The following is a 24,187-nucleotide window of genomic DNA, read 5'->3' as shown; positions in this document are numbered from 1 at the left end:
AACATTACACACTACCACTGTCCTTACCAGTTTGCAAGTACAAACAGTCTTGTATTTGGTTGATTTCCAAAGCACTGAAGTTGTTCTTCCATCAGTTCTGTATTGCTTTTTGGGGAGAGGCTCTGCCAACCTTCTTACTTGGCCATGTGTGAAGTCACACCCCAGATCATGCAACCTTAACAACATGGAAGTACCCATTATCCCTTCGCATTTACACAGCGTTATGGACTAACTGTGTCTCCCCAAAATTCATACACTGAAGTCTAATCTCCATTGCGCTGGGGTTTCAAGGTGGGAGGTAATTAGGTCACGAGAGTGGAGCCCTCATGAACGGGAGTAGTGCTTGTAAGAAGGGACACGAGAGCTTGCTCTCTCTCTCTCTCTGCCACGTCAGGACACAACAAGAAGATGGCCATCTGCAAACCAGGAAGCAGGTCCTCACCAGACACCAGATCGTCAGCACCTTGATCCTGGACTTCTCAGCCTCCAGAACTCAGAGAAATAAATGTTTGCTGATGAAACCAGCTAGTCTACGATGCTTTCGTTACAGCAGCCCCAACTGACTAAGACAGCAGTGAGGAGTGGTCAGATTCTGGATGAATTTTGTTTTTGTTTTTGTTTTGCCGTGCTGCATGGCTTGCAGGATCTCCATTCCCCAACCAGGGATCGAACCCGGGGCCACAGCAGTGAAAGCCCAAAATCCTAACCACTAGGCCACCAGGGAACTCCCAGATTATGGATAAATTCTGAAAGTCAAACACAAGAGAAGGTACTGCCATATGTGATACACAGTGTGAAAAAACAGAGTCAAGGATGACTCCAAGGTTTCTAGCCTGAGCAACTCTATTCTTCCAGTTGCCGTTCACTGAAACCAGGAAATTTACAGAGTATAACAGATTGAGCATCAGCTGTTCTAGAAATGTTAAGTTTGAGATGTTAACTTCTTGGTAGAAATTGACAAATGGACCACTGGACACAGGGACATGAAGTTCGAGAGAGGTCTGCCCGGCAGTAACACCTACTCAGCACTAACACTTCTCGCACTCCTGCTGCGACGAAGAGGCACTACTCCAGTATCATCTCACAGGTGGAGAAGTCAGAGGGAAGTTAAGCTGACCTCAAGGTCCCACGGCACTCTTCACAAATTAGATACTAACTTCAAAATGACTGTACAATTTTTCAGCAATTAACCAACAGGGAGTGAGGAGAAACTTCCTAAAAACTCTCTTAGGTGCTCTAAAATGCCTGGCATAGAAAGAGGAGCTTGAAACCTTCTTGGTCCATCTTATTCTTCCTCAGTTCCATAACGTAACTCATCTAAATATGCACACACTTTGGCAAAGTCTTCTATTTTCACTATAGAATTGCTTAACAGCAAAAAGTTAACAACGTACTAAATATCTAATTATCTGGGATTATTTGAAAAAGAGTATCCATACAATGGAAAACAATGCAGTGTATATATTATATATATATGTGTATGTGTCTATCTATATGCATACGTAGACACATACACACACCACACACATATATACAAGAGCCTCACAGCAGCAGTATTTGAAATAGCCAAAAGCTGAACAACCCAACTGATCATCAATACAAGGACGGATAAACGATGGTATGCTGTTACAATGGAATATTACACAGTAATGAGAATCGACAAAGTACTGTTACCCACAACAACACCAATAAGTCTCAAATGTAATGCTGAGCACTAAAGAGGCCAAACAGAAAACAATACATAGTATATGACTCAATTTATATGTAGACGAAAAATGACAGCCCAAAAAATCAGCATCAAGAGGAGAAAGGGTCTCTGGAAGAAAGTGACAGGACAACTACAGACAAGCCAGCACGATAGCCTTGTACAATCCCTGCTCTTGGTTTGGGCGCTCCCCATCTCTACAACCCCTGCACTCACTACAAAATCAAAACAAGGGTTAGGAAAAATGATTAAATAAAAGGAAAATTCACTTAAAAGAAATTAAAGTAGATGGTGAAAGAATTAAAACTAAAAATTTCAAGAATAGTCAGAGAAAACAGAATAAACATTTACAATAGATTACAATAAATAAAAGGAAAGAATTTAAAGATAAAAATAAATTTGAAATCAAAAATATAGAGCTCAGATAAAAGGCTAAACATATACAGAAGAGATAAAAGACTTCATAAGAGGTCCAAATATGAGATTAAAACAGAACTGAGACCCAAAATGTCACACAAGAGACGCTTTTTAAAAGAAAATATCAAAGAAATTTGAAGACACAGATGAAGAAATAAACAAAAACTTTCAGAACGAGAAAAAAGAACAAGTCCTTAGTGTTTCTGGGGTGGGCACAACATCCTCAGATGAGGAAGTCTCCTCCTGCGTGCAGGGTCCCCATAAGTACCGGGCAAAGGGGCAGAAACAAACTCTACCCTCTCAGCCTTCCACGAGCTCCAGGAAACTGTACCTTTGTAGGCAGCTTCAGTTAATGAAGACTGGTAATAACCGATCAACAGCTGGGGGTATCCAGTGGGTAGAAGCAGCAGGCCTCACTTCCACAAACTTTCCAGAAGAAACACCCAAAGTTCCATTAACGTAACAGAAGTTTCTTAAAAATGTCGTTTTGAGACCTTAGGATCAGCAAGGTCCTTGGTCCTTGCAGGGTATCCGCAACGTGAAATTATTTTCATGACAATGTTTAGATGCTGTTTCCCGTTCCACTAGCAGTTACCATACTCTTCACCCTCCAAGTGCTCACCAGCGGGGGGCACTTTTATTCAGCAAAGTCCCTCTAAGAAGAAATAATTCTGAGATGTCCACCCTTGAGTGCATGTCTTTTTAGTGTTCTGTGTTTGGGGACGTACACATACAGTGTACTTGTGAGAAGCACCTGTGCTATTTCAGTTGTGAGCTATACTAGGCACTTTTTTTCAAAGAATATCATTTTTACTTGAAAGAACAACGGACAGAAAAACTATAGCTATCCAGACTGGAGTATTAGGCAGATTCTCTCAAAAATGAATAAAGTGAGTCTGTCAGTCACTTTAAAGAAAATAAATAACAGTATTCATTACTAATGATAAAAACTGATGTCTCAAGAGATAACCGGAATTTTTGGAAAACTTGAATCCAGCACCCTGAGTCTTACATCCTTCCAATGCATAAACACTTCTCTGATAAGAATAGTGGTGAGGGGCTTCCCTGGTGGCGCAGTGGTTGGGAGTCTGCCTGCCAATGCAGGGGACGCGGGTTCGAGCCCTGGTCTGGGAAGATCCCACATGCCGCGGAGCAACTAAGCCCGTGAGCCACGAGTACTGAGCCTGCGCGTCTGGAGCCTGTGCCCCGCAGCGGGAGGGGCCGCGATAGTGAAAGGCCCGCGCACCGCGATGAAGAGCGGTCCCCACTTGCCGCAGCTAGAGAAAGCCCTCGCACGAACCGAAGACCCAGCACAGCCAAAAAATAAAAAAAATAAATAAATAAATAAATAAAAAAAAGAATAGTGGTGATATTAACTGAATGCCAAAGTAAATCAGAATCTCTGCGGATGTAATCTACATTCCGTACTATTTAAAAGGTCTCGAGATGATGTCTGAAGCGGCCCCAGGGGTTCAGGGCTGGCTAAGCATTCCCAGAGGTAACAAACATTCCCAGAACAATTTATTAAAAGGCAGCTCACTTCACAGTAAGCAGCTCCAGCTTAGGAAATAATATCCACTCTGGGCTACATCACTCACTAACAAGGTGATCTTTAACATCTCTAGGTCCAATTTCGTCACCTGTAAAATGTAGAAAATACCTCCACAAAACGACGTTCATGAAGACCAAAGAAAGCGTTGAATATGAAAGCCCTGCACAGTGCCTGGGAAGGTCAGACAACGAAAATGTGTTGATATGTTAGGAGACACTAGATGAACTACAGAACCTCACAGAAGGGAACGGATAAAAATCATGCTCCGGATTCTCTGGAGTCTGCTTAGTCCTCAGCATGCAGAATCGGAGATGTAATATGTAATTAGATAATATCCAGCATTTCTGGGAAACGGCTGGGCTGGAGGACAATGACCATCTCAGAGGCTACGGCTCCTAGCTGTAGGGCATGATCTGAGTTAAACCCAAAGGCCCACCTGCCGTAGCTAAAATGGATGTAACTAACTTTATGACAACAACCACTAATATTATTGAATTAAATCTTCTTGCTTCAATTCCGTGGTCATCAAGAAATCTTCTATTCATAATTCGGCTTCTCATGCAGATTTCTTCCCTAGATCAGTGACTCAACTATCCTATCCCAAGGCAGTTATTATTTCTCACTACAACCCAAGTTATACAGAGGACCAAACCCTAAATCCCTAAGTCATCTTGTTTATAATGATTAATTTTCTCCCATGCATTTAAAATGATACTAGAAACACACTATCCTTGGGAGGATTAAGAAAAATAATCACAAATCACTTCCTGTAAGCTTAATTCTCTCTATGAAACCAACTGGAAAGACTGCTGAATTAACATTCCAGTGTAGAAGTCTCTGTAACCTTGGTTACAATGGATCAATCCACTAGCCTCTAGGTTCATTGATAAGATACCGTTCATAAACCTGGATTGCACTAAGATAAAAGCTGGCTTATCTTGTCACATGTTCTACAGCATAAATACACTGTAGTGTTACATAGGAGACAGGCCCCACCTCACAAAACTGTTTTTGAAGAAGTGATTTATATCCTGCCAATAAGTTTGTATTCTGCTTAATATACCACCATTTCAAAAGTTTTAACTTAACAGGTCAAATCTAGATTTTATGATATATATTAAATTTATTCATTAGAAATAATAAATTCTATATTAAAATACCATAAAAATATTTCTGAAATCTATATCAAAGAAATGGAATTTCATAGGTCCCATAGATTTCAGATCAGGAGAAGAGACAAAAGTTAGAGCCAAAGCAGCTAAGTTAAAATCCAATGAAACCCCTGAAAAACTTACCCCATCAACAGAAACTTCTATAGATTTTTTTTTCAGTGTCCTACTGAAATTTTATTCAACCTCCTGATTCACTGCTGGAAAAAAAAAAAAAGACATCCCTTTCCTAACTCAGCACTTACACATTTTTATAAAAGCACAAGTCATATGTATTCAAAGAGACAATTTCGAAAACATTTAGGTGGTTATTATAAATAGCTTCTCTAATCCAACACTAGGGAAGGAAGAGAGAGGAAAGGAGGGAAGGCAGGGCCAATCCACCACCACCCCCGGATTAATCGGTTCTGTAAAGTACAAAACACACCAATCCACCACGACCCCCAGGTTAAACTGGCTGATGCTGCAAACTCCCAGACAGTACACTCTACTAGTGCCAATACTTAGAAGAAATTTCTAGAAAACTGAGATTTTCAAAATCAACAGTGCAAGTGGTAACAAAAGTTACCAAACAATGGTATCAGAGGAAGAGAGTGGAGATTTAAGGGAACTTGACTGAACCTCTACAAAGAAGGGCTGAAAGTGAACCTAAGTGAAACAAAGTATGTAACGGAAGTTTCGGGTGACCAGATGAGTTCTACACTACTTATTCATGGTGCTGAAACAGTCATCTCAAATGTGATATCAGAATTAAAAGGAAGCCATAAACAAGACAAAAAGACAACCCTCAGAATGGGAGAAAATATTTGCAAACGAAGCAACTGACAAGGGATTAACCTCCCAAATATACAAACAGCTCATGCAGCTCAATATCAAAAAAACAAACAACCCAATCCATAAATGGGTGGAAGACCTAAACAGACATTTCTCCAAAGAAGACATACAAATGACCAAGAGGCACATGAAGAGATGCTCCACTTCACTAATTATTAGAGAAATGCAAATCAAAACTACAACGACATACCACTGCACACCAGTCAGAATGACCATTGTCAAAAAATCTACAAACAATAAATGCTGGAGGGCTTCCCTGGTGGCGCAGTGGTTGAGAATCTGCCTGCCAATGCAGGGGACACGGGTTCGAGCCCTGGTCTGGGAAGATCCCACATGCCGCGGAGCAACTGGGCCCGTGAGCCACAACTACTGAGCCTGCGCGTCTGGAGCCTGTGTTCTGCAACAAGAGAGGCCATGACAGTGAGAGGCCCGTGCACCGTGATGAAGAGTGGCCCCCACTCGCCGCAACTAGAGAAAGCCCTCGCACAGAAACGAAGACCCAACACAGCCATAAATAAATAAATAAATAAATAAAAATTTTTTAAAAAAATGTTGGAGAGGGTGTGGAGAAAAGGGAACCCTCCTACACTGTGGGAACATAAACTGGTACAGCCACTACAGAGAACAGTATGGAGGTTCCTTAAAAAACTAAAAATAGAACTACATTATGACCCAGCAATCCCACTATTGGGCATATACCCAGAGAAAACCATAATTCCAAAGGATACATGCACCCCAATGTTCACTGCAGCACTACTTACAATAGCCATGGTAGCAACCTAAACGCCCATCGACAGATGAATGGATAAAGAAGATGTGGTACGTATATATAATGGAATATTACTCAGCCATAAAAAGGAACAAAATAGGGTCATTTGTAGAGATGTGGATGGACCTAGAGACTGTCATACAGAGTGAAGTAAGTCAGAAAGAGAAAAACAAATATCGTATATTAACACATATATGTGGAATCTAGAAAAATGGTACAGTTGAACCTATTTGCAAAGCAGAAATAGAGACACAGAAGTAGAGAACAAACGTATGGATTCCAAGGCGGGAAAGGGGGGTGGGATAAATTGGGAGATTGGGATTGACATATATACCCTACTACGTGTAAAATAGATAACTAATGAGAACCTACTGTATAGCACAGGGAACTCTACTCAGTGCTCTGTGGTGACCTAAATGGGAAGGAAATCCAAAAAAGAGGGGACATATGTATACATATAGCTGATTCACTTTGCCGTACAGCAGAAACTAACACAACATTGTAAAGCAACTATACTCCAATTTAAAAAAAAAAAGTCTATATGTAGCTTTATTCTACATTTTGGCGAGCAGCCCAGACAGGCAATGAAACGGAAATATACTTACTGTAGTAACCGTACAATACGGTGTCCTCGATCCGTCTGCTGACATTAGCATTGGCCCACTCCTAGGATCAAAAGGAAACAATAGAAATATTAATGAAACAGCCATTTGCTTAACAATTATACTTAAATTTTAATATGATTGGATATCACTTATAAATGTATCATCGACTCTGACAGGTATGGTCTGTGCCCTCAAGAAGTGACAGACAGACAAGTAAACAGGCAATTTCAGCAGGTGAATGCTGAGCTGACGTGACGACATGGTCCTGGGGAAGCACGTGAAGCAGAGGCAGCTACGGGCCAGGGCCACTAAACTGGGGCCGGAATAACACAGTGGGAAGGAGGGAAGAGAATGAAGGAACATACATGGAGACTTTGAAAAACCTGCAGGAAGCAAACTATAGATTCACTAGAGCTTTTGGAAAGGGGAGAGAAAGCAGGTGGAGTGAGGGAGGGAAAGGCATTAGGTTTGAGGGACCGTGAGTCACGCTAGGTATTCTGGCCTCTGTCCTAAAGGCAACGGAAAACAGTGATGCAACTTTGTGCAGAGCGACAGGTATGATTTGTATTTTAGAAACAAGATATTTTAAAATACCTAAAAGAACAGTCAACATAAACTTCTTTGCATTCAACCCACATTTTCTTAAAATTAGTCATTTAAATTTAGTACTTTAACTTAGAAAATTAATTCTAATTAATCTTTTCAAATAAAAAAATCTATACATTAATGAAATAGGACTGGGGTATAATAGCCAGTCTTTGTGACTATCCTAATTGTATGCATATGAAAATTAAGCCTGGAGCGCCAATGTGACTGGTCATTGCGATTAAGCAGCAAGGCTCAAATTAGTAGCCAGGTCAATTTTGTTCTATCAATACTTTAAGAGCTCAAGTTAGTATCAACATCCCACTTACAAGGTCTCTTAACGAAGAGTAGAAACATTCAACTCTCCTAAAATAATTTAGGTTTTTCTTTTTTTTCCTTTTTCACCTACAAACACCTCTAGCAATGAATATCTATGAATTTCTAATTGACAAATGCCTAAAAGAACAAAAATGTGGAAACCCCAAATTTAGCACTACAAATGCAAACCTTGACACACGGCGCACAATAAAAATAGCATTTTTCCAATAGCAATTAAGACTATGAAAAACTTAAGAGGACTTCCCTGGTGGTGCAGTGGTTAAGAGTCCGCCTGCCAATGCAGGGCACACAGGTTTGATCTCTGGTCCAGGAAGATCCCACATGCCGCGGAGCACCAGAATTACTGAGCCTGCACTCTAGAGCCAGTGAGCCACAACTACTGAGCCCACGCTCAACAAATACTGAAGCCCGCGCGCCTAGAGCCCGTGCTCCGCAACAAGAGAAGCCACCGCAATGAGAGGCCCATGCACCACAACGAAGAGTGGCCCCCACTCGCCACAACTAGAGAAAGACTGTGCGCAGGAACGAAGACCCAACGCAGCCAAAAATAAATAAAAAACAAATACATTTTTTTAAAAAAGAAAAACTTAACGGCCTCAATTTTAAAATTGTTAACTATACAGAATATAAAAAAGATCCAAATAAATGAAAAGTCACACGTTCCCACATGAAAAGACTGTAAATACCAAATCCCTCCAAATTAATCTATAAAAACTATATACTGCCTATCAAAATCCCAATAGTAGGTAGAGTGTTTTGCCATGCTGATTCTAAAAGTCATCTGCAAAACATACAGGCGTATATGGATATCCATAAAGTACTTTTGAGTGCGGGTAAACAGAACAAGTTGCAACCAATAGTTTTAACAACATATACAATCTTTGTCTAAAAAATGTAATGAAAGAAACACTGTACATATACTACAGAAAAATGGAAAGAACGTTAAGCAGTGCTTCCCACACAGGACTGGAAAAGCACTGGGGAGAATTCTAGGCAATGACTGGAAATTTCTTCATCAACGACTCAAGTATCCAAATGAATATACACACAACCAAAGCTTCTACTCCCAAAAGCTGCGTTTCTTTAGTGATTGTTTATACATCAAAACAGACTTTTTAAAAGATTTTTCAAACTTGAAGATTTTTTGAAACAGAGGATAATTACATCTATCCTTACGCAAGCTTCCTACCAATTTCCAAGACAACCCCACGAGGTATTAATGTACCCATTGAGAATCACATAAAAGTTAAACTTCAAAATTGAAGAAGACCCCAACCTCAGAAAAAGATTAAATGTAGAAAGTCTGAAGGTAATTAAAGCCAAAGGTTCATTGAAATTTAGTATCTTTTACCCTCCAACGTTCTTTACTTTAACCAAATCTTGTGGCAGTTAGAGAGCATTACTGTTACTATTTTAAAGCAAAAATATGTGTAAAATATACAACATCACTCAAGTACTATTTGTGTATTTGGCTTTTATATACAGTCTTGCTTCCAAGGTATCTGATGTACTGTCAAAAGAGCCTAGTTTATGAAACTTCCTTCTTCTACATTTTGAGAAATGCTGTGCCCTTGATACATTTCACAAGCTACTGCCTCCCCAAGTAGAGACCAAAAGGAACTTCAGAAGACCCAAAGGAATGTGAGACAAACAAGAACTAATACTACGTAAAGAATATGAAAGAAGAACATTTTAGAAGAAAGGAAAAGGATATAAAGTCCACAGAACAAAGAGGGAGCGGTTCGTGTATGTAAAACTCCCTCTCCCATTCTTCAAGATGACCTTCCGAAATGCTCGGTCCAACCCCAAACCACACCTGACTCCCCTTAATTTTACCAGATAACCTCACCTTAGACCAATGGTTCTCACGCAGGGGTGACTCCGTCCCCCATGGACACCTGGCAATGTCCTGGAGACGCTGGAGGGTGGCGGCGGGCTCTGTACGCTAGCGGCATCGAGTGGTGGAGGCCAGGACCTGCTAAACACCTGCAATGCACAGGGCAGCCCTCACAAGGGTCACCCAGCACAGAAGCCAATGGTTGACAAACACTGACTTACAGGTCTCTCAAATAACCTGAGGACAAAAAAGAGCTACTCAATTCACTCCCAAATCTAGAACCGACCGCCATCTGTACTCGAATGCCAGCCCTTCCTTCTGCCGAGCGCCCGCGCTATTTACAGCCAACCCCTTCCCTTTGGGTCCCCACCCCTCTGCCTTCGCAAGGACACTGCACCTGCGGCGATACCCTTTCTCTCCTCCCCGACACCTCTCCCGCTCTACTGAACCCTAAAGCGCACACGCCCTAGTAGCTTCCATGAAAGGACACGCCACCAGCACAGATAAGCACACCCCGCCCGACCTCCTACTCCCCTGGAGGACAGAGCGTCCTGCAACGCTGTGGGCATCCCCTGCCCCTGCTCCCTCACCTTTCGGCGCACACTCAGCCACGCCCACCTGGCTGCCCCGGGGCTCCAGGGAAACGGCTCCTCACCAAAGCCTCGGTCACTCCCCTCCCTCTCGCCCCTCCATCTCTCGGCATCACGCTTCCTGAAACACCCTCTCGCCCCCCCCCCCCCCCCCCCCCCCCCCCCCGTCTCTCAGCATCACGCTTCCTGAAACACGTTCTTCTCCTGAGAAGCCCCCTCTGTCCTCTTCCTTCCCACCTCCCAGGCTGCAGCCCCTCCCCCTGGGCCGGCCTCCACGTAACTAACGCAGCTCTCGAATCCATGGCCCATGCCAAGCCCTCTCTGACCACTCGGTCTCCCCAGCTGCTGGACAGTGCACAGCTCCAAATACCATCCACGTGCTGATGACTTCCAGATACCCCTCTCCAACCCTAAGGTTTCCCTGGAGCTTCAACTCCCTGCTCGACGTCGCACTTGAATATGTATGATAGGCACCTTGAAGGTAACTTGTCCAAAATACAGCTCTTTTTCTACATCCCTCACTTGCCCGTGTGCACACACAGGTCTAATTATTCCCCTAGGCTGCCCTATTTCTCGAAGGTGTACTAGGCTTCAGTGCTTCGTTAATCTCTGGTTTTCATTTTCCTTCCACCCCCATATCTAATCCATCAGCCGATCCAAGCAGTTCTAGCTCCAAAATCCATACCGCTTTTAATCACTTTTCTCCACTAGTACCCTTCTAATCCACATCACCTTTATTTTTTACCTTCTCTAACTTCCCACTGCCCTTGGAAGAAAATCTAAACCCATTAACATGGCCTAAAAGTCACAAACAATCTGTCCCCACCTTCCTCTTCATCTCAGCTCGTACCAAAGCACGGCCCCCAGTGCCACACCTCAGCCAAACGGGCCAAAAGCACGTCTGCCTGAGGGCCCCCGTACCTGCCGCTGCTTCTCCCTAGGCGGCCCTCGCTCGGTTCTCACCTGCAGGACCGCCGGCAGCCCAGTCCTCCTCAGCTGTTCTCCCGCCTCGACGCCCACCACCGGGCGGACCCTCCCGCCCCTCTGTTCCGCGTCCTCACAGCAGGGAGCACTAGGAAGCTAGCCTGTTTTGTCTGCTGGCTGCTGGTCTGCTCTCACAGAATGTGAGCTCCCTGAGAGCAGCGGCCTCATGGCTGTAATCGTTAACCTCTAGCATCCACGTCTCTGTCAGGTACACACTCAGTAAATATGAAGTGCATGAATATACTTAAGGTGTAGTGACGAGTACAGAGCTCTAGGATAAAATTACCAGCATCTGAGAGTAGGAATGAGGCAGTAGCAGAGTTCAACCCAGACATCTCATAATTATGGGCCATAGAGAGACTAATCATTGATGGAGGGAAGGAGGAGATGAACATTTTAGCTACCAAAACAAATGTTGCGATGCCATACCTTAACTACTGATTTTATTTTAATTTTACACACTGTATAAAAAAAAGAATATTTGCTCACGTTAGTGGCCATTTCTGATTTCTTTGATTGGTATACTTTGTGTATATCACTAGCTAAAGTTATTGGTCAACTAGACACTATAATAGAACACTTCGGCTACACTTTAAGGTTTTTTTTTTTTTCTTTAATCTATAAAGTTAATTATTTCACAAAAACTAGAAACAAAGAAATGATCTGGCTGAAATTATTCATAGTGCCATGTGTTTAAAAAAAGGTGAATGGAAACAGTTCAGACATTATTACCATATACCCTTGGCCAAAGAAGGCAGAAACAGCTAGGAAGGCAAATAAGACAAAACAGAGAAAGTGTGTTGACTGCCTGTCCGGCACCCTCAGTTCCTAAGCCAAATGTTAGCAGTCCTTGACATCTCGAGTTTCCAAACAATTACACCTCATAAGCAGGTCCCTAATCGGTTTAGAGGCTTCAACATTTGAGGTGGAAATGGAGAAAGTTAGACGATACTTATATTCATTTAGGAATAAGAAATGCACATTGCAAAACTTAGGATACAACATAATGCATCATGGAAAACAACGTCAACTTGCACATTCATCCTGACTAATAAGGACGGAAGAGATTAAAGACAGTGTGGACACTTCTACCCGAAGACAGCTAAATTTACAGCTGCGGCATGAAGTCTGAAAACTAATTCTTAAATACTCACTCTTGTCTTTCACTAAGCACCTCAAGAGAATTCATTAATAACAGTTTGGAGAAAATACTCTCTATGGTTTACTGGGAAAGTGTCCTTTGAAAGTCTTTTCAGTTCTCCTTTGAGTGTTAGCACATGCCAGCTTCAAATGACAACTCTTATGAATTTCACTAGTCTCCCATCCAGCCCTCCCAGAAAAAGGCAGAAAGGGAAACAAAGGATGTTTAAAATATCAAGAAAGGCATCAAAGTATTGGGGAAAAAAACTGGTACATTAAGCTGAGTTAGCTAAAAACAAACAGAACTAAACAGAGACAACTAAGTAAATGAACAGTAGAAAAAAAAAAAGAACATACAATTGCTGAATAAATAATCCCTCAGTAATGAAAGAAAACATTTTTTTTTAATTGGGGGAAAAAAAACACTAACATGGAATTTTTCCCTTCTAATTATTGGTGTGCATTCAGATTTAACAACCATAAAATAAGCACATTAACTACAGTTATATATTTTCTTCTCTTTTGGGGCATATTATTAATAAAATAAATGCCCTAAGTTTTTATGGGTAATACTTTTGCTTCTTTAGGTGGGTGAATTCCTGAAGTCTTGTTTAAACAAGTATAAATGCAATCTCACGGATTAAAAAAAACAAAAGTAAAACAAAAAACTAGTACCCAGAAAGTGACTACTAAATTAAGCATGGTTCCAGAACAACTACATAATCTAAGGGGAAGTTCATAATTTCATGAAAATATTTACTTTAGAAATTTCAAGATGAAAACATAATCCCACAAAATCTAAACAAATCAAATATTCTAAATTTAAAACTTAAAAAATCTCCTACTCAAACAACAGTTATACAAGGGATAACACTACTTCCACTGTATCAGATGGATAGATATAGACAGAGGTACAGATCCAGATCCCAGTGAGCAAAGAGCTTTGGAGCTAGACTGCAGAGCTTCAAATTCCAGCAAACAGCACTTACAAACCCCAAGACCTGAGATGGGTCACGTCACCTCTCTGAACCCTGGCTTCCTGCCCATAAAAACATGGATAACACTATCTACCTCATAGGGTTGTTGGGACATTAATGGCGTGAAGACATGTAAACCATTTAGGAAAGGGTCTGACACATAGTAAATACTCAACAAACGTTAGTTACTATCTCTGTACAGTGTTCGGCACATACTAAGTGGTCAATTGATACTCGCTAAATGAATGACTGACCTACAGAAAATAACTGTAGTTTTCACAGCAATCAGAATCTATCCAAACCTAACTACAAAAAATTATCAAATTATTTCAGCCCAGTTGGCCCAATTCAGGAACTTACTTTGGAATCATGCATTATTGAGATAACTGAAATAATATTTCATTCAAATATTTAAGTACCTACTGCTTGTCAGACACTGGGCATACAGAAACAAACAAGACACAGTTCCTGCCTCATAGAAGGTTACACTCATAAGAAATGTAAAAGTAACTTGCATAATTGAAAAGGAACTCAGAAATTTTCCAGTCCAACACCATGCATTTTAAAAATGAGGAACTTGAAGTCCAGAAAAGTTCAGTTTGGCCAAAGACACAAGTCAGACAGTGAGAATCAAGATTAGAACTCAGGTCTGATAATCCACAGCCTACATCACAGTGACTCAGAGTACTCAATATGACATAGAGATGAAGACCCTAATCTGCCACTAACAAAATCCCTTCTAAATTATCACGTACTGCATTGATGCAGATCAAGTCAAACAGACTTCAAGGGAGGTGCAAGAGGCACAAAAATAACCCTATTATGATTACTTGGCACATTTTCCGATTAACAAAATGCATTCTTCACACTTGGATGGTTGTAAGTCAGCGAACCGTCTATTCCACGTAGTTGTCACATACTCGGCCTCTATGTGCATTTCCATTCTCGCTTATTCCCAGAGACGACAATAAAACACAACATACACCGCACTGCTAAACATTTCAGTAAATACTTAATTGCCAAGAATATGAAAAGAAAGGAAAAAATTCCCATAGTATGATGATAATTACCTTAAATGTACCATTTTGGTTTTTCATGTAGGAAACCAAAAATATATCCACTGGTAGAAGTGCTGATGTGATAAGAGCAATCGCCAGAGAAAAGATCGCTGTTATGGTGGAGACAACTTCACTTTCCCGCTGACTTTGATATTTACGAACATATACCCAGCAGAATGCCAAAATAGCCTGAAATAGAACAGAAAGAAATGTTTTGTTACTGCCCTATGTATTCTCTAAAACTGATTTTAGTCTGTGTTTGGAAGTTCCCAATGGGAAACATTATGTCAAGTAGTGATTCTTCCGGATGTGCAAGCAACATCCACTACCCCTTATAAACTTATTCAAGATTTATAACTTTCAAAGCCGAGTTCATGAAAGCAGTACAACTTCACTTGGGTGCCAAGACACCAAAAAAAAACAAGCAAAAGTTATCAATAACAGTGTTCAGTTACATATTTCCTCACTGAACACAGTATAACCATTCATGGTTTCACACATTACAGTTCTAACTAGCTCTGAATACTTTTCCCTATAGATCTCCCCAACCTAAAGAAGACATAACTAGAAGTTGTTCTATCCTATTCTTACTGCTGAAGCATCACAGAATACCACTTGAATTGAAATTAACTTCTGTCCCATTATTACAGTTCAAGAGTACCATTCAACTAAAGATTAACTGCCAATAATCACCACGCAATTGACACATGATACTATAATTCACATTTCACAGGGCATTAAAAGAAGAAAAGTGAACACTGAAAATGGATGCCCGTGCGTTGCAAGGAACTTTTCAGGGAAAAAGCACACTCAGAGGTACTGAGGTTGACATCTCCACCAGGTACTCTCAATAGTCGTCAACATCTTCCTAGAAGCTAACAGAGGGTATAGGACTGTACTCTCGCAATCCTCTAACTTCAGATTCCAGCATCAGAATCCCCTGGAGGGCTGCTAAAGCACAGAGTTCCCCATCCAACGGGTCTGGAGAAGGTCCAGAAAACCTGCGTTTGTCACAAGTTCCCAGGTGAGGCTGATGCTGGTCCAAGGACTACACTTCGAGAACCTCCGCCCTAATCCTAGGGGAAGCAGACAGATCCTGAATCAGGGATCCTCCGCCCCGGCTGAGTTAGAATCCCCTGGGTAAAAACTTACATACCTGCACACCCACCCCGCAAACCACTTCAATCAGCGAGGCGCCTCCGGGCATCGGCACTTCCAGTGCCTGAGGATTCCAATCTGAGGCGAGCCTGAAAACCAGGGTTTTAACTAAGCTCTATCAAAGCCCTGGGACACAAGCTTGGTTTTGGCATTTCATGCTTTTCAACAGATTTAACTTTCACTATAAGCAGACAGGGCAGGGATTCCCTAGAGAAAGAGAACCAGGCATGGCCTTCCTGACATAAGAGAAGCCACTCTTGGCCCAAGCCATTTAGTGATCTAAGCCTGGCCACAGCGCACATCCTTGAATGGGTCTCAGTAATTAAAGACCTTAAAGGAACAAAAGACTTATCAGGCGAGAAAAGTACCAACAGTAAAGATAATAAATCAGTTGTAAACTCCCAATTCTGTTTCAATGGTGGTAAAGATTAGCCTGAAGCACTTTCTTGATCTGTTCTGCAGAATTTAACCCCGCCTCGGGCGCTCAACCACTAGACCAACTGGAACCTAAGGGGTGATGATGTTGACATTTTCTGACCCTAGTGACTTCAATCAATTAAAGCTTGCTCTGTGGACCTGTGCCCCAATTCTACTCCTCCGCTCAAGCCCCTTCAGGAACATGCACACACCCTTAGCTTAAAGCTTCCCCAGTCTTGCTGCTGAGGAGACACTGCTTTGGGAAAGATCCCCGGTGTTCTCCCTACTCCTGCTCTGTGGCATGGTTGTGTCTTTTGGTTCAACACCCATCAACAGGCGAACCCAGTTTTTCATGTAACTTCCCTTCTAGTTCAGGAGCCAGAACTGAACTAAGCACCACCTAACTAACCTAAGCACCACCTAATTAGTTTCAGTTTCCAAATTCTCCAACCACAGTCAAGATCTAAGAACAGTTCCATCACCGGAGAAAAATCCCCTATGCGCCTCCAGAGTTAACCCATCTCTCTACTCCCCAGCCCTCGACAACCACTATCTGTTATCTGTCCCCATACCTTCTGCTTTTTCTAGAATGTCATCATGTCCTTATATAGTATGTCTTTTGAGTCTGGCTTCTTTCACTTAGCATAATGAATCTGAAATCCATCCAAACTGTTGCATGTAACTCCTTTACATTATTAATATTTCAGGTGGTATCAGAATAGCAGGAAAAAATAAGGTGAAAAGGAAAATGTGCTCCTGGGAACCTGGTTGTTGGAGAGAAAGAAACAAAGGAGGAAAGGAAGGAAGGAAGAAAGGAAGGGAGGGAGGGAGGAAGGAAGGAAGGGAGAAAGAAAGAGAGAGAGGGAGAGAGGGAGAGAGGGAGGGAGGGAGGGAGGGAGAGAGGGAGGGAGGGAGGAAGGAAGGAAAGAAGGAAGGAAGGGAGGAAGGAAGGAAGGAAGAGAGAGAAAGAAAGCACGCAAGCAAGCTTCGAAGGGAGAAAGAAAGAAAGAAAGGAGAGAGGGAGGGAGGGAGGGAGGAAGGAAGTGGGGGAGAGAGAGAGAGAAAGAAAGAAAGGAAGGGAGGAAGGGAGGGAGGGAGGAAGGAAGGAAGGGAGAGAAAGAAAGACAGTGAGGGAGGGAGGGAGGGAGGGAGGGAGGAAGGGAGAGAGGGAGAGAGAGAAAGAAAGGAAGGAAGGAAGAGAGAGAGAGAAAGAAAGAAAGAAAGAAAGCTTCGAAAGGAGAAAGAAAGAAGGAGAGAGAGAGAGGGAGGGAGGGAGGAAGGAAGGGGGGAGAGAGAGAGAGAGAAAGAAAAAGAAAGAAAGGAAGGAAGGGAGGGAGGGTGAGAGAGAGAGAAAGAAAGAAAGGAAGAAAGAAAGGGAGAGAGAAAGAAGAGCTTCATTCAAATTCCGGCTTAACAACTTATTAATTTCTTTTTGTTCTGGAAAATATTCTTTCATAAAATGTTACTCATATTAATATTTAATGGGTTTGTTTCTAAATTAATTGACAGATATTTAAAACATTCCCCAATGATTTTGGAAGTCACTGGAAGATGAGCCTTTTCTTTCTATCCTTAGCAGTATCTGACACAAAGTGCTCAATAAACTTTTTGTTGGACTTCAAGGAGATCTGCACTTTTACAAAGTTCAGCGTGACAGGTATTGCTGCAAAGAAAGGAGTTTGCCAATAACAGGCAGGGAAAGGGCAACACAGGCAAAATAGTTAAGCCAGAGGTTCCCAAACTTTTTGGTCTCAAGATCCCTTTACAGTTTTAAAACAGAACCCCAAACAGTCGTTTACAGGTTAAATCCGTAACAGGGAAGAGCTAAATCGGACTCCAAGTTGGATCTGTTTCTTTGACTTTAACCTTTGCTTTTCCGTTGCTTTTGTTACTATAACCATACCTAATGGCCTGCCTCAGGGAACCCGCCCACCTGTGAATGGCTGCAAGAAAGAAGAAACTAACACATCCCCTCTCCGAGGCTGGTCATTCCAGGAAGTGTTTTGCAAGACTGATGGCCCTTTTACTTTACTTCCTCAAGGCCGCTCCCTCTCTGACTCTGTAAAAGAAACTGGCATCCAGACCCCAATAAGATGGTTTTTCAGAGACACTAGTCTGCCACCTTCTCGGTCTGCCGGCTTTCCGAGTAAAGTCGTATTCCTTGCCCTCGTCTCGGGTTCACTGGCCTGTCATGCGGCGAGCAGAGCAAGCTTGGACTCGGTAACAAATCTATCAATAGTTACTACATTATAAAATAAACCAAATGTCCTCAACTGTAAGATAGAAATAAGAATACTTCTTTCATAGCAGGTTATAAAAATTGAATGAAGAGTTTAGCACAGCGCCACAAACAGCACCAGTTATTATTAAATGTCATATGAAATAACATCTTAGAGGATTTCATAAAAGAAACCAATACATAATTTTGCTAACAATTATAAGGAAAGGTTTAGAGCAGTCCCCAACCCCTCCCAAGAGGTTGTGATTTAACCTGTCAGGGCATTAGGGCTTTTAATACTCCCCAGGTGGCTTTAATGAGCAGTCAAGGTGGAGAAGCACCTGGGCAGAGGCAGGCATGAGAACAGATAAACTTTTGTTAAATGAACACACACACATACTGCCTGGGATCTTGTCGAACTGCAGATTCTGATTTGGTGGGGCTGGGGTCTTACATTCTGTATTTCTAACAAGTTCCCAGATGATCCCCTCACTTTGACTAACAAGAGTAAACCTGCTTTACAGAAACGGAGACTCAATCTTGTACAGTAACGGGAACTGCAACTTGAGAGATGGTGTAAACCAAATTACTGAGCATCTTGCAGGGGGAGGGGTTAGGTAGAGGAGCTCAGATTGATACAGTAAACGTAGACAGTTAGATTATAGGCTTTGGAGGGGCCAAGTCTCACCTTTCCTTATGTGGCAGAAGAAAACGAAGTCCATCCTGTTTGCCCAAGGTTACAAAAGTAGTCAATCTCAGTGTTCTGATTCTTTAGAAGACGACCGGCAGCAGTTCTCAAAGTGTTAAGTCCCCAGACCCCTGGCAGCCCCACAACCCTTTCTGGGGATTTGCAAATAGAAACTAACCCCATAATAATACTAAGACGTCATCCGCCTTTGTCACTATGTTGATATATGCACTGATGGTGCAAAAGCCATGGTGGGGAAAACTGCTGGCGATTTAAGCATGAATCAAGACAATAGCACCAAACATGCCAGTAGTAATCTTATTCTTTACCACCACACCACACCACACTCACAGAAGGGGGAAAAAATTTTTTTTAAAGACTATTTAACTTAAAACTATAATTGACAAAGCAGTAAATGTTAACTTTATTAAACTTCAACACTTGACTCTTTTTAATACTCCTTGGGGAAACGCATACTGGAAGTATGTACTCAACCTGCGATGGCTGGCTGTCCCCAGGAAAAGCACCTCAGTATTTAAGAGTCAAAAGCCAAACTAGGCACTATTTCCAAGAAACATCGTTTTCACTTGAAAGCACAAGTGACTAACTATGGTTATTCAGACTTGGATATTTGGCAGATTTTGTCTAAATGAACAAAGGAAGCCGATCAGTTCAAGAAAAACAACTGAGTATTTGTTACCAGTGATAAAATTCAAGCTTTCAAATGAAAACCAGAATTTTGGAAAACCTGTATCCACGACTGTGAGCTTGACAATTCTCAATACTTATTTCTGAGACATTTCTTCTGACAAGATCAGTTGTGATACTGATCAATGGGATATTTTGATTTATATAATGAAAGGTATCCACATTTGGAAGATCTGCATAACTCAGTGAACCAGTATTTTCTAAATGATCAAATGCATCACATTATAAAACCACGCATGGGGAAAGATCCATTCAAAGTACAACGTGGACTTTAATACAACTGAACAAAAGTTCATTGATAGGGTTTCAGAATCCATATTTCATATTAAGAAGCTTCTACTTAACTGAGTTTGGGTGTAGTATTACAGAACAAGGTCCACAATGACCTAAAAGATACTCTGCGTCCAACTACATATCACTAAACCTTCATATACTTCAACCAAAATAATCTCTGAAAAGGCTGAATGCAGAAGCAGACATGAGAATTCAGCTCTCTTCTAATAATCCAGGAACTAAAGAGACTTGCACAAAATTAAACAATGGCCCTCATTACTAATTTCTTTCTATTCCAACATCTAATTTCAGACCTTTAATTCCCTTCTCATTTTATCTTGTTCTCACTGTAGTATCACCAACTTAAATGCCTTCCCTTCATTATCTATCCAAAGTTTGCCTCAATTCCACTTTCTCCCAATATTGTTCTCTACTCTCTGAAGTCCTATTTAATTCATAAAACCATACTTTGGTTTTCAGTACTTAAAATAACCTGTTACAAGGATTTTTGTTTTCCCACCTATCTTCAGGCCCTCCTAAAGGCCACACTATGTTTTGTTTGCATCCTCCTACAAGTTACAGCACAACTGCTGTACCTTACATGTTTTTCACTGATAACTGCCAAGAGATTCCCCCCTGGACTTTGATACAGGTTACATGCTCCTTTGTTTTCCTCTAACTGTCAGGGAGGAAGAAATGTACCTTTCGTTCTTCAGTTCTTCTGACTGGTCAAACAATTAAATTGACATGAGATAGATCAACAGGAGAAAATCAAACAAACGCTTGAGAACATGTATACAGGGGAGATACCCAAGAACACTCGCCAAAATCGCCAAAGCCCTCACCTTAAATACCACTTTCAGCTGTAGACAGAGGATCCTGGGGTGGGGTGGTTTGGGACTTCAACAGGGAGGAAGTCAATTCACATGCAGACAGAAAGCAAAAGGTTGGCAAATACACTTTTGCTGGGCCAGGCAGAGACAACAGGACAGACGGACTCGGATCTCTAGGCCCAGCGGAGTACCACCACCACCATCACGCCTAGCCCACATCCTCTGCAGACATCTCAGGTGATGACTGTATTTGGGGAACAAGCCCCTTACCTAAATTCTCCCAGCAGCTAAGACAGAGGCAAAAAAGAAAGATTTCCCGAGTCTTCTGTTTCTTACATATAATCAGCCTGAACTAACCATCAAGCCAGAGAGCCACTTTGGGGCGCCAAATTTTGCTCCCCTACAAAGTCAAGTGAATACGAGGGTATGGAAAAGCCAGTGAACTCTCCAAGTACAGGCTTTGGAAACCACAGCCAGCCTTCACGGTTTCCACTTTTCTCCAAGCAGAATAAAGTGTGTTCCAGGGTAAAGGCATTATTACTTTCCGGGCGGCGGGTAAAGGCAACAAGAGAAGCCTTTTCAAGTTTTCGCACTTTGGAGGGGAGGGTAGTTCACGCTGCAACACCTACTGGAAAAACAGACTATAACACAGAGGTTGCAGAAACAGTAGTGGAATCAAGAAAGTAAAGTAAAATGAAACAAGTCTGATCTCAACAAGTGAAGTAAACAGTTTTTTGGTTTGATTTTGTTGTTTTCCTAATGCAAAGTGGCAAAATACTTTGGGGCGGATAGTTGTCCTGTTGAAGCAACAACAGGATGGGCTGGAGACCACGAGGGAAGAGTGAGACTGGGGAAGGGTACGAAGAGAAATAAACTGAATTCCCACATAAAAGCGTTTTAATATGGGTTAGGGAAGTACAACCTAGGCCATTTGGCCCATTAAGGCCCACGTTCTGCTCACTGGAAAAGCAGGAACCAGGAGGCTGGGAAGGAGGCACCTGAAGTCAGACAGGTGGGTACCCAGACCCTGACACTGGCAGTGACCGGGGCCCAGCTCCGCCCTGCACAGGTTTTCGCCCATCAGAGACCGGGAAGGAACGCGACACCCGGCGTCAGAACGAACACCGCACGTCACCAAGGCAGGGTCGCACAATGGGGACAGAAGGCTGCAGACCCCCCGTCCTAAGAGAAGGGGCAAGGTGGACCACTCAGAGGGGCAGAGACACCCCCCACGGGGCGACGACGTGGCGCCCACGGGACTCGCGCAGGCGGGCGCTCCCGGCTCCCGGGGCCCCTCCTCTCCCCGGACCCCATACCCAGGTGCGCCCGCGCGGAGCCCGGGTCAGGACGCAGCCAGCAGCCGGGGGACCACCCCGCGCGGGCAACGAGGGGCCGGCGCGCCCCTCCCCGCGGCCCCGCCCCCGCCCAGGGCCCCCGCAGCCCCCGCAGGAGCGGGCGGGGCGGGGCGAGGAGGGTCCCGGCCCCGGAGGCCAACGGCGGGGCTGCCCCCTCCCCCGTCCAGGCCCTGGGGAACTCCAAGCGTCTCCCCTACCAGGAGCAGGAGGCCGAAGATGCACCAGCCGATCACCAGCTCGGCTGACGCCGCGCCCGCCGCCGCCGCCATCTTCGCTTCCGGCCGGGACAGCCCCGGCGAAGGTCGGGAGGGGAGGGGAGAAGGGAGCGAGCACAGGACGCGGCCCCGCGCACCCTAAAGGTTAAAGGGGCGGAGGGGCGGAGCGCCTGGTTGCCTAGGAGACTGGGCCCGCGAGCGGCCCCTGGCGACGAGCGGCCAGGGGCGGGGCGCGGCCGGGACGCCGTGACGTCACGCGCTGCCGGCGGCGGGGCGGGGCTCTGAAGGGGCGTGGTCTGCCGGCTACGTCACCCCTGTGGAATACTTAATTAGGTCCTGGCTGCTGAACCGGAAAGGCTAGGAGTCCACGCGCGCCGCAGCTGCTGTTTCTGCAGAGCTCGGCCGCCTTGGGGGCTTCCACTGCCGCTGTAAAGGAAGAGGCTCCCTAATGTCCACGGCAGAAGTCCTCCCCAGGTTGCAGGCATGGCGGACTATGAAGGGAACGTTTCCCAGCTGCCCAAATGACCTTCTGATTTGCTGGCACCGGGGCCCAGCCTGAGTAGCTGCTGGGCTGGACGCTGCCTTATCATGTGATGTTATGGCCTTTATATTTAGATCTCTACATGCCTGTAAATTTCCATGATGACTTTATACCCTAAAGGTACTTGACTTTGTGAGCATATCAGAATGAAATCTCAGCTTCTCGTGATGTGCATAAATAAGTGAGCAAGGTACCGCCATAGGCCCATAGTGAAGCCCACGGAATGGTTCCGGGATGGCTTGCCTGGGTCCATGGAGCGTGGGTACATTGTTAACCACTGAACTGAACAAACGTATTTGTAGTCACAACACAACTTTATGGGTGAATCGCACATCTCTTGACGGTGCATTATGTGGTTATGTTACCCCCGACCTGTTTCGGGCTAGAATCCTGCTGAAGGGAAGGGCAAAATGAGGAGGGAAGAAGAAAATCAAGAAGAGAGTGTTACTGTGAATTGTACCATCCAAGGTGGTTTCCTGCTCCCTGAACTTGCGAGTGTTTGAATGTGACTTTTTCTCCTGTGGGCCATTCACCTCTGGGGAGGCCTCTCTCCTATAGTTTCCTCAAAGTGAATAGAGACATCTCTCCTCCAGCTAGCCACTTAGAATTCCCTCACCTGCTGCAGGGCATACTGTGGTCACTTAAACTTCTGCCCCTTCCTGCTAAGGTCTCCTAATCCTCTCCTGAAGGCCCGCTGGCTTGGAGGAGAGATTTAAGACAACGGCAGGCCAGTTTTCCCCCTTCTCCAACACCACCCAAATCCCCTGTACACCACATGATCCGTATGGCTTGCGCCAATAATCTTTGAGGGCGCAGGCCATTCCCAATGTAGCTACCTTGTCCTAGTTCTAATATTAATGCTATCAGCCCTTCTTGGATATCCCAGAGGGAGTCAGCCGAACTCCAGAGTCGGCTGAAGTTCTCCCATGCCTGAGTTGGGTACCAGCCCTCTCTCAGATGCAAGGACCATATGTCAGATTTCCCAAGTAGCTCCCTCGAGGCCTCCCTTACTAGGCTAGGGATTAGATGGCAACATGTCACCTCTGCCTTCCACACACACCACTTCTTGGAGTTAGAGGTGGGAATTCATAGACCAGCACCAATTCTCAGAGAAGTAATCTCTTCAATTTCTCTTCTCCCCCTCCAGTTCATTTACTACTATTTTATTTGGCTGAAGGGCCAAGAATTTAAACTCCTCTTACATCCCTTTTTAATTCTGT

General features: G+C 43.5%; 1 protein-coding gene across 1 annotated transcript in view; it reads right to left on the bottom strand.

Annotated features, from left to right (window-relative positions):
• LMBRD1 (LMBR1 domain containing 1) overlaps positions 1 to 22,673 on the bottom strand; it is a 115,031-nt gene extending 92,358 nt beyond the window's left edge. Inside the window, exons 1-3 of the mRNA XM_057528019.1 lie at positions 22,409 to 22,673; positions 14,574 to 14,750; positions 7,052 to 7,112 (exon numbers count right to left, since the gene is read on the bottom strand). Coding sequence (XP_057384002.1) covers positions 7,052 to 7,112; positions 14,574 to 14,750; positions 22,409 to 22,480 — 310 coding nt within the window. The 5' untranslated portion in view covers positions 22,481 to 22,673. The remainder of the gene's footprint in view (positions 1 to 7,051; positions 7,113 to 14,573; positions 14,751 to 22,408) is intronic.
• Between the last annotated feature and the right edge of the window lie 1,514 nt (positions 22,674 to 24,187).

This window comes from Balaenoptera acutorostrata, chromosome 14, assembly GCF_949987535.1.
Source record: "Balaenoptera acutorostrata chromosome 14, mBalAcu1.1, whole genome shotgun sequence".
NCBI classification, from domain to species: Eukaryota; Metazoa; Chordata; class Mammalia; order Artiodactyla; family Balaenopteridae; genus Balaenoptera; species Balaenoptera acutorostrata.
Note: the sequence above shows the minus strand (reverse complement) of the source record. Positions and strands in the feature narration are given on the sequence as shown.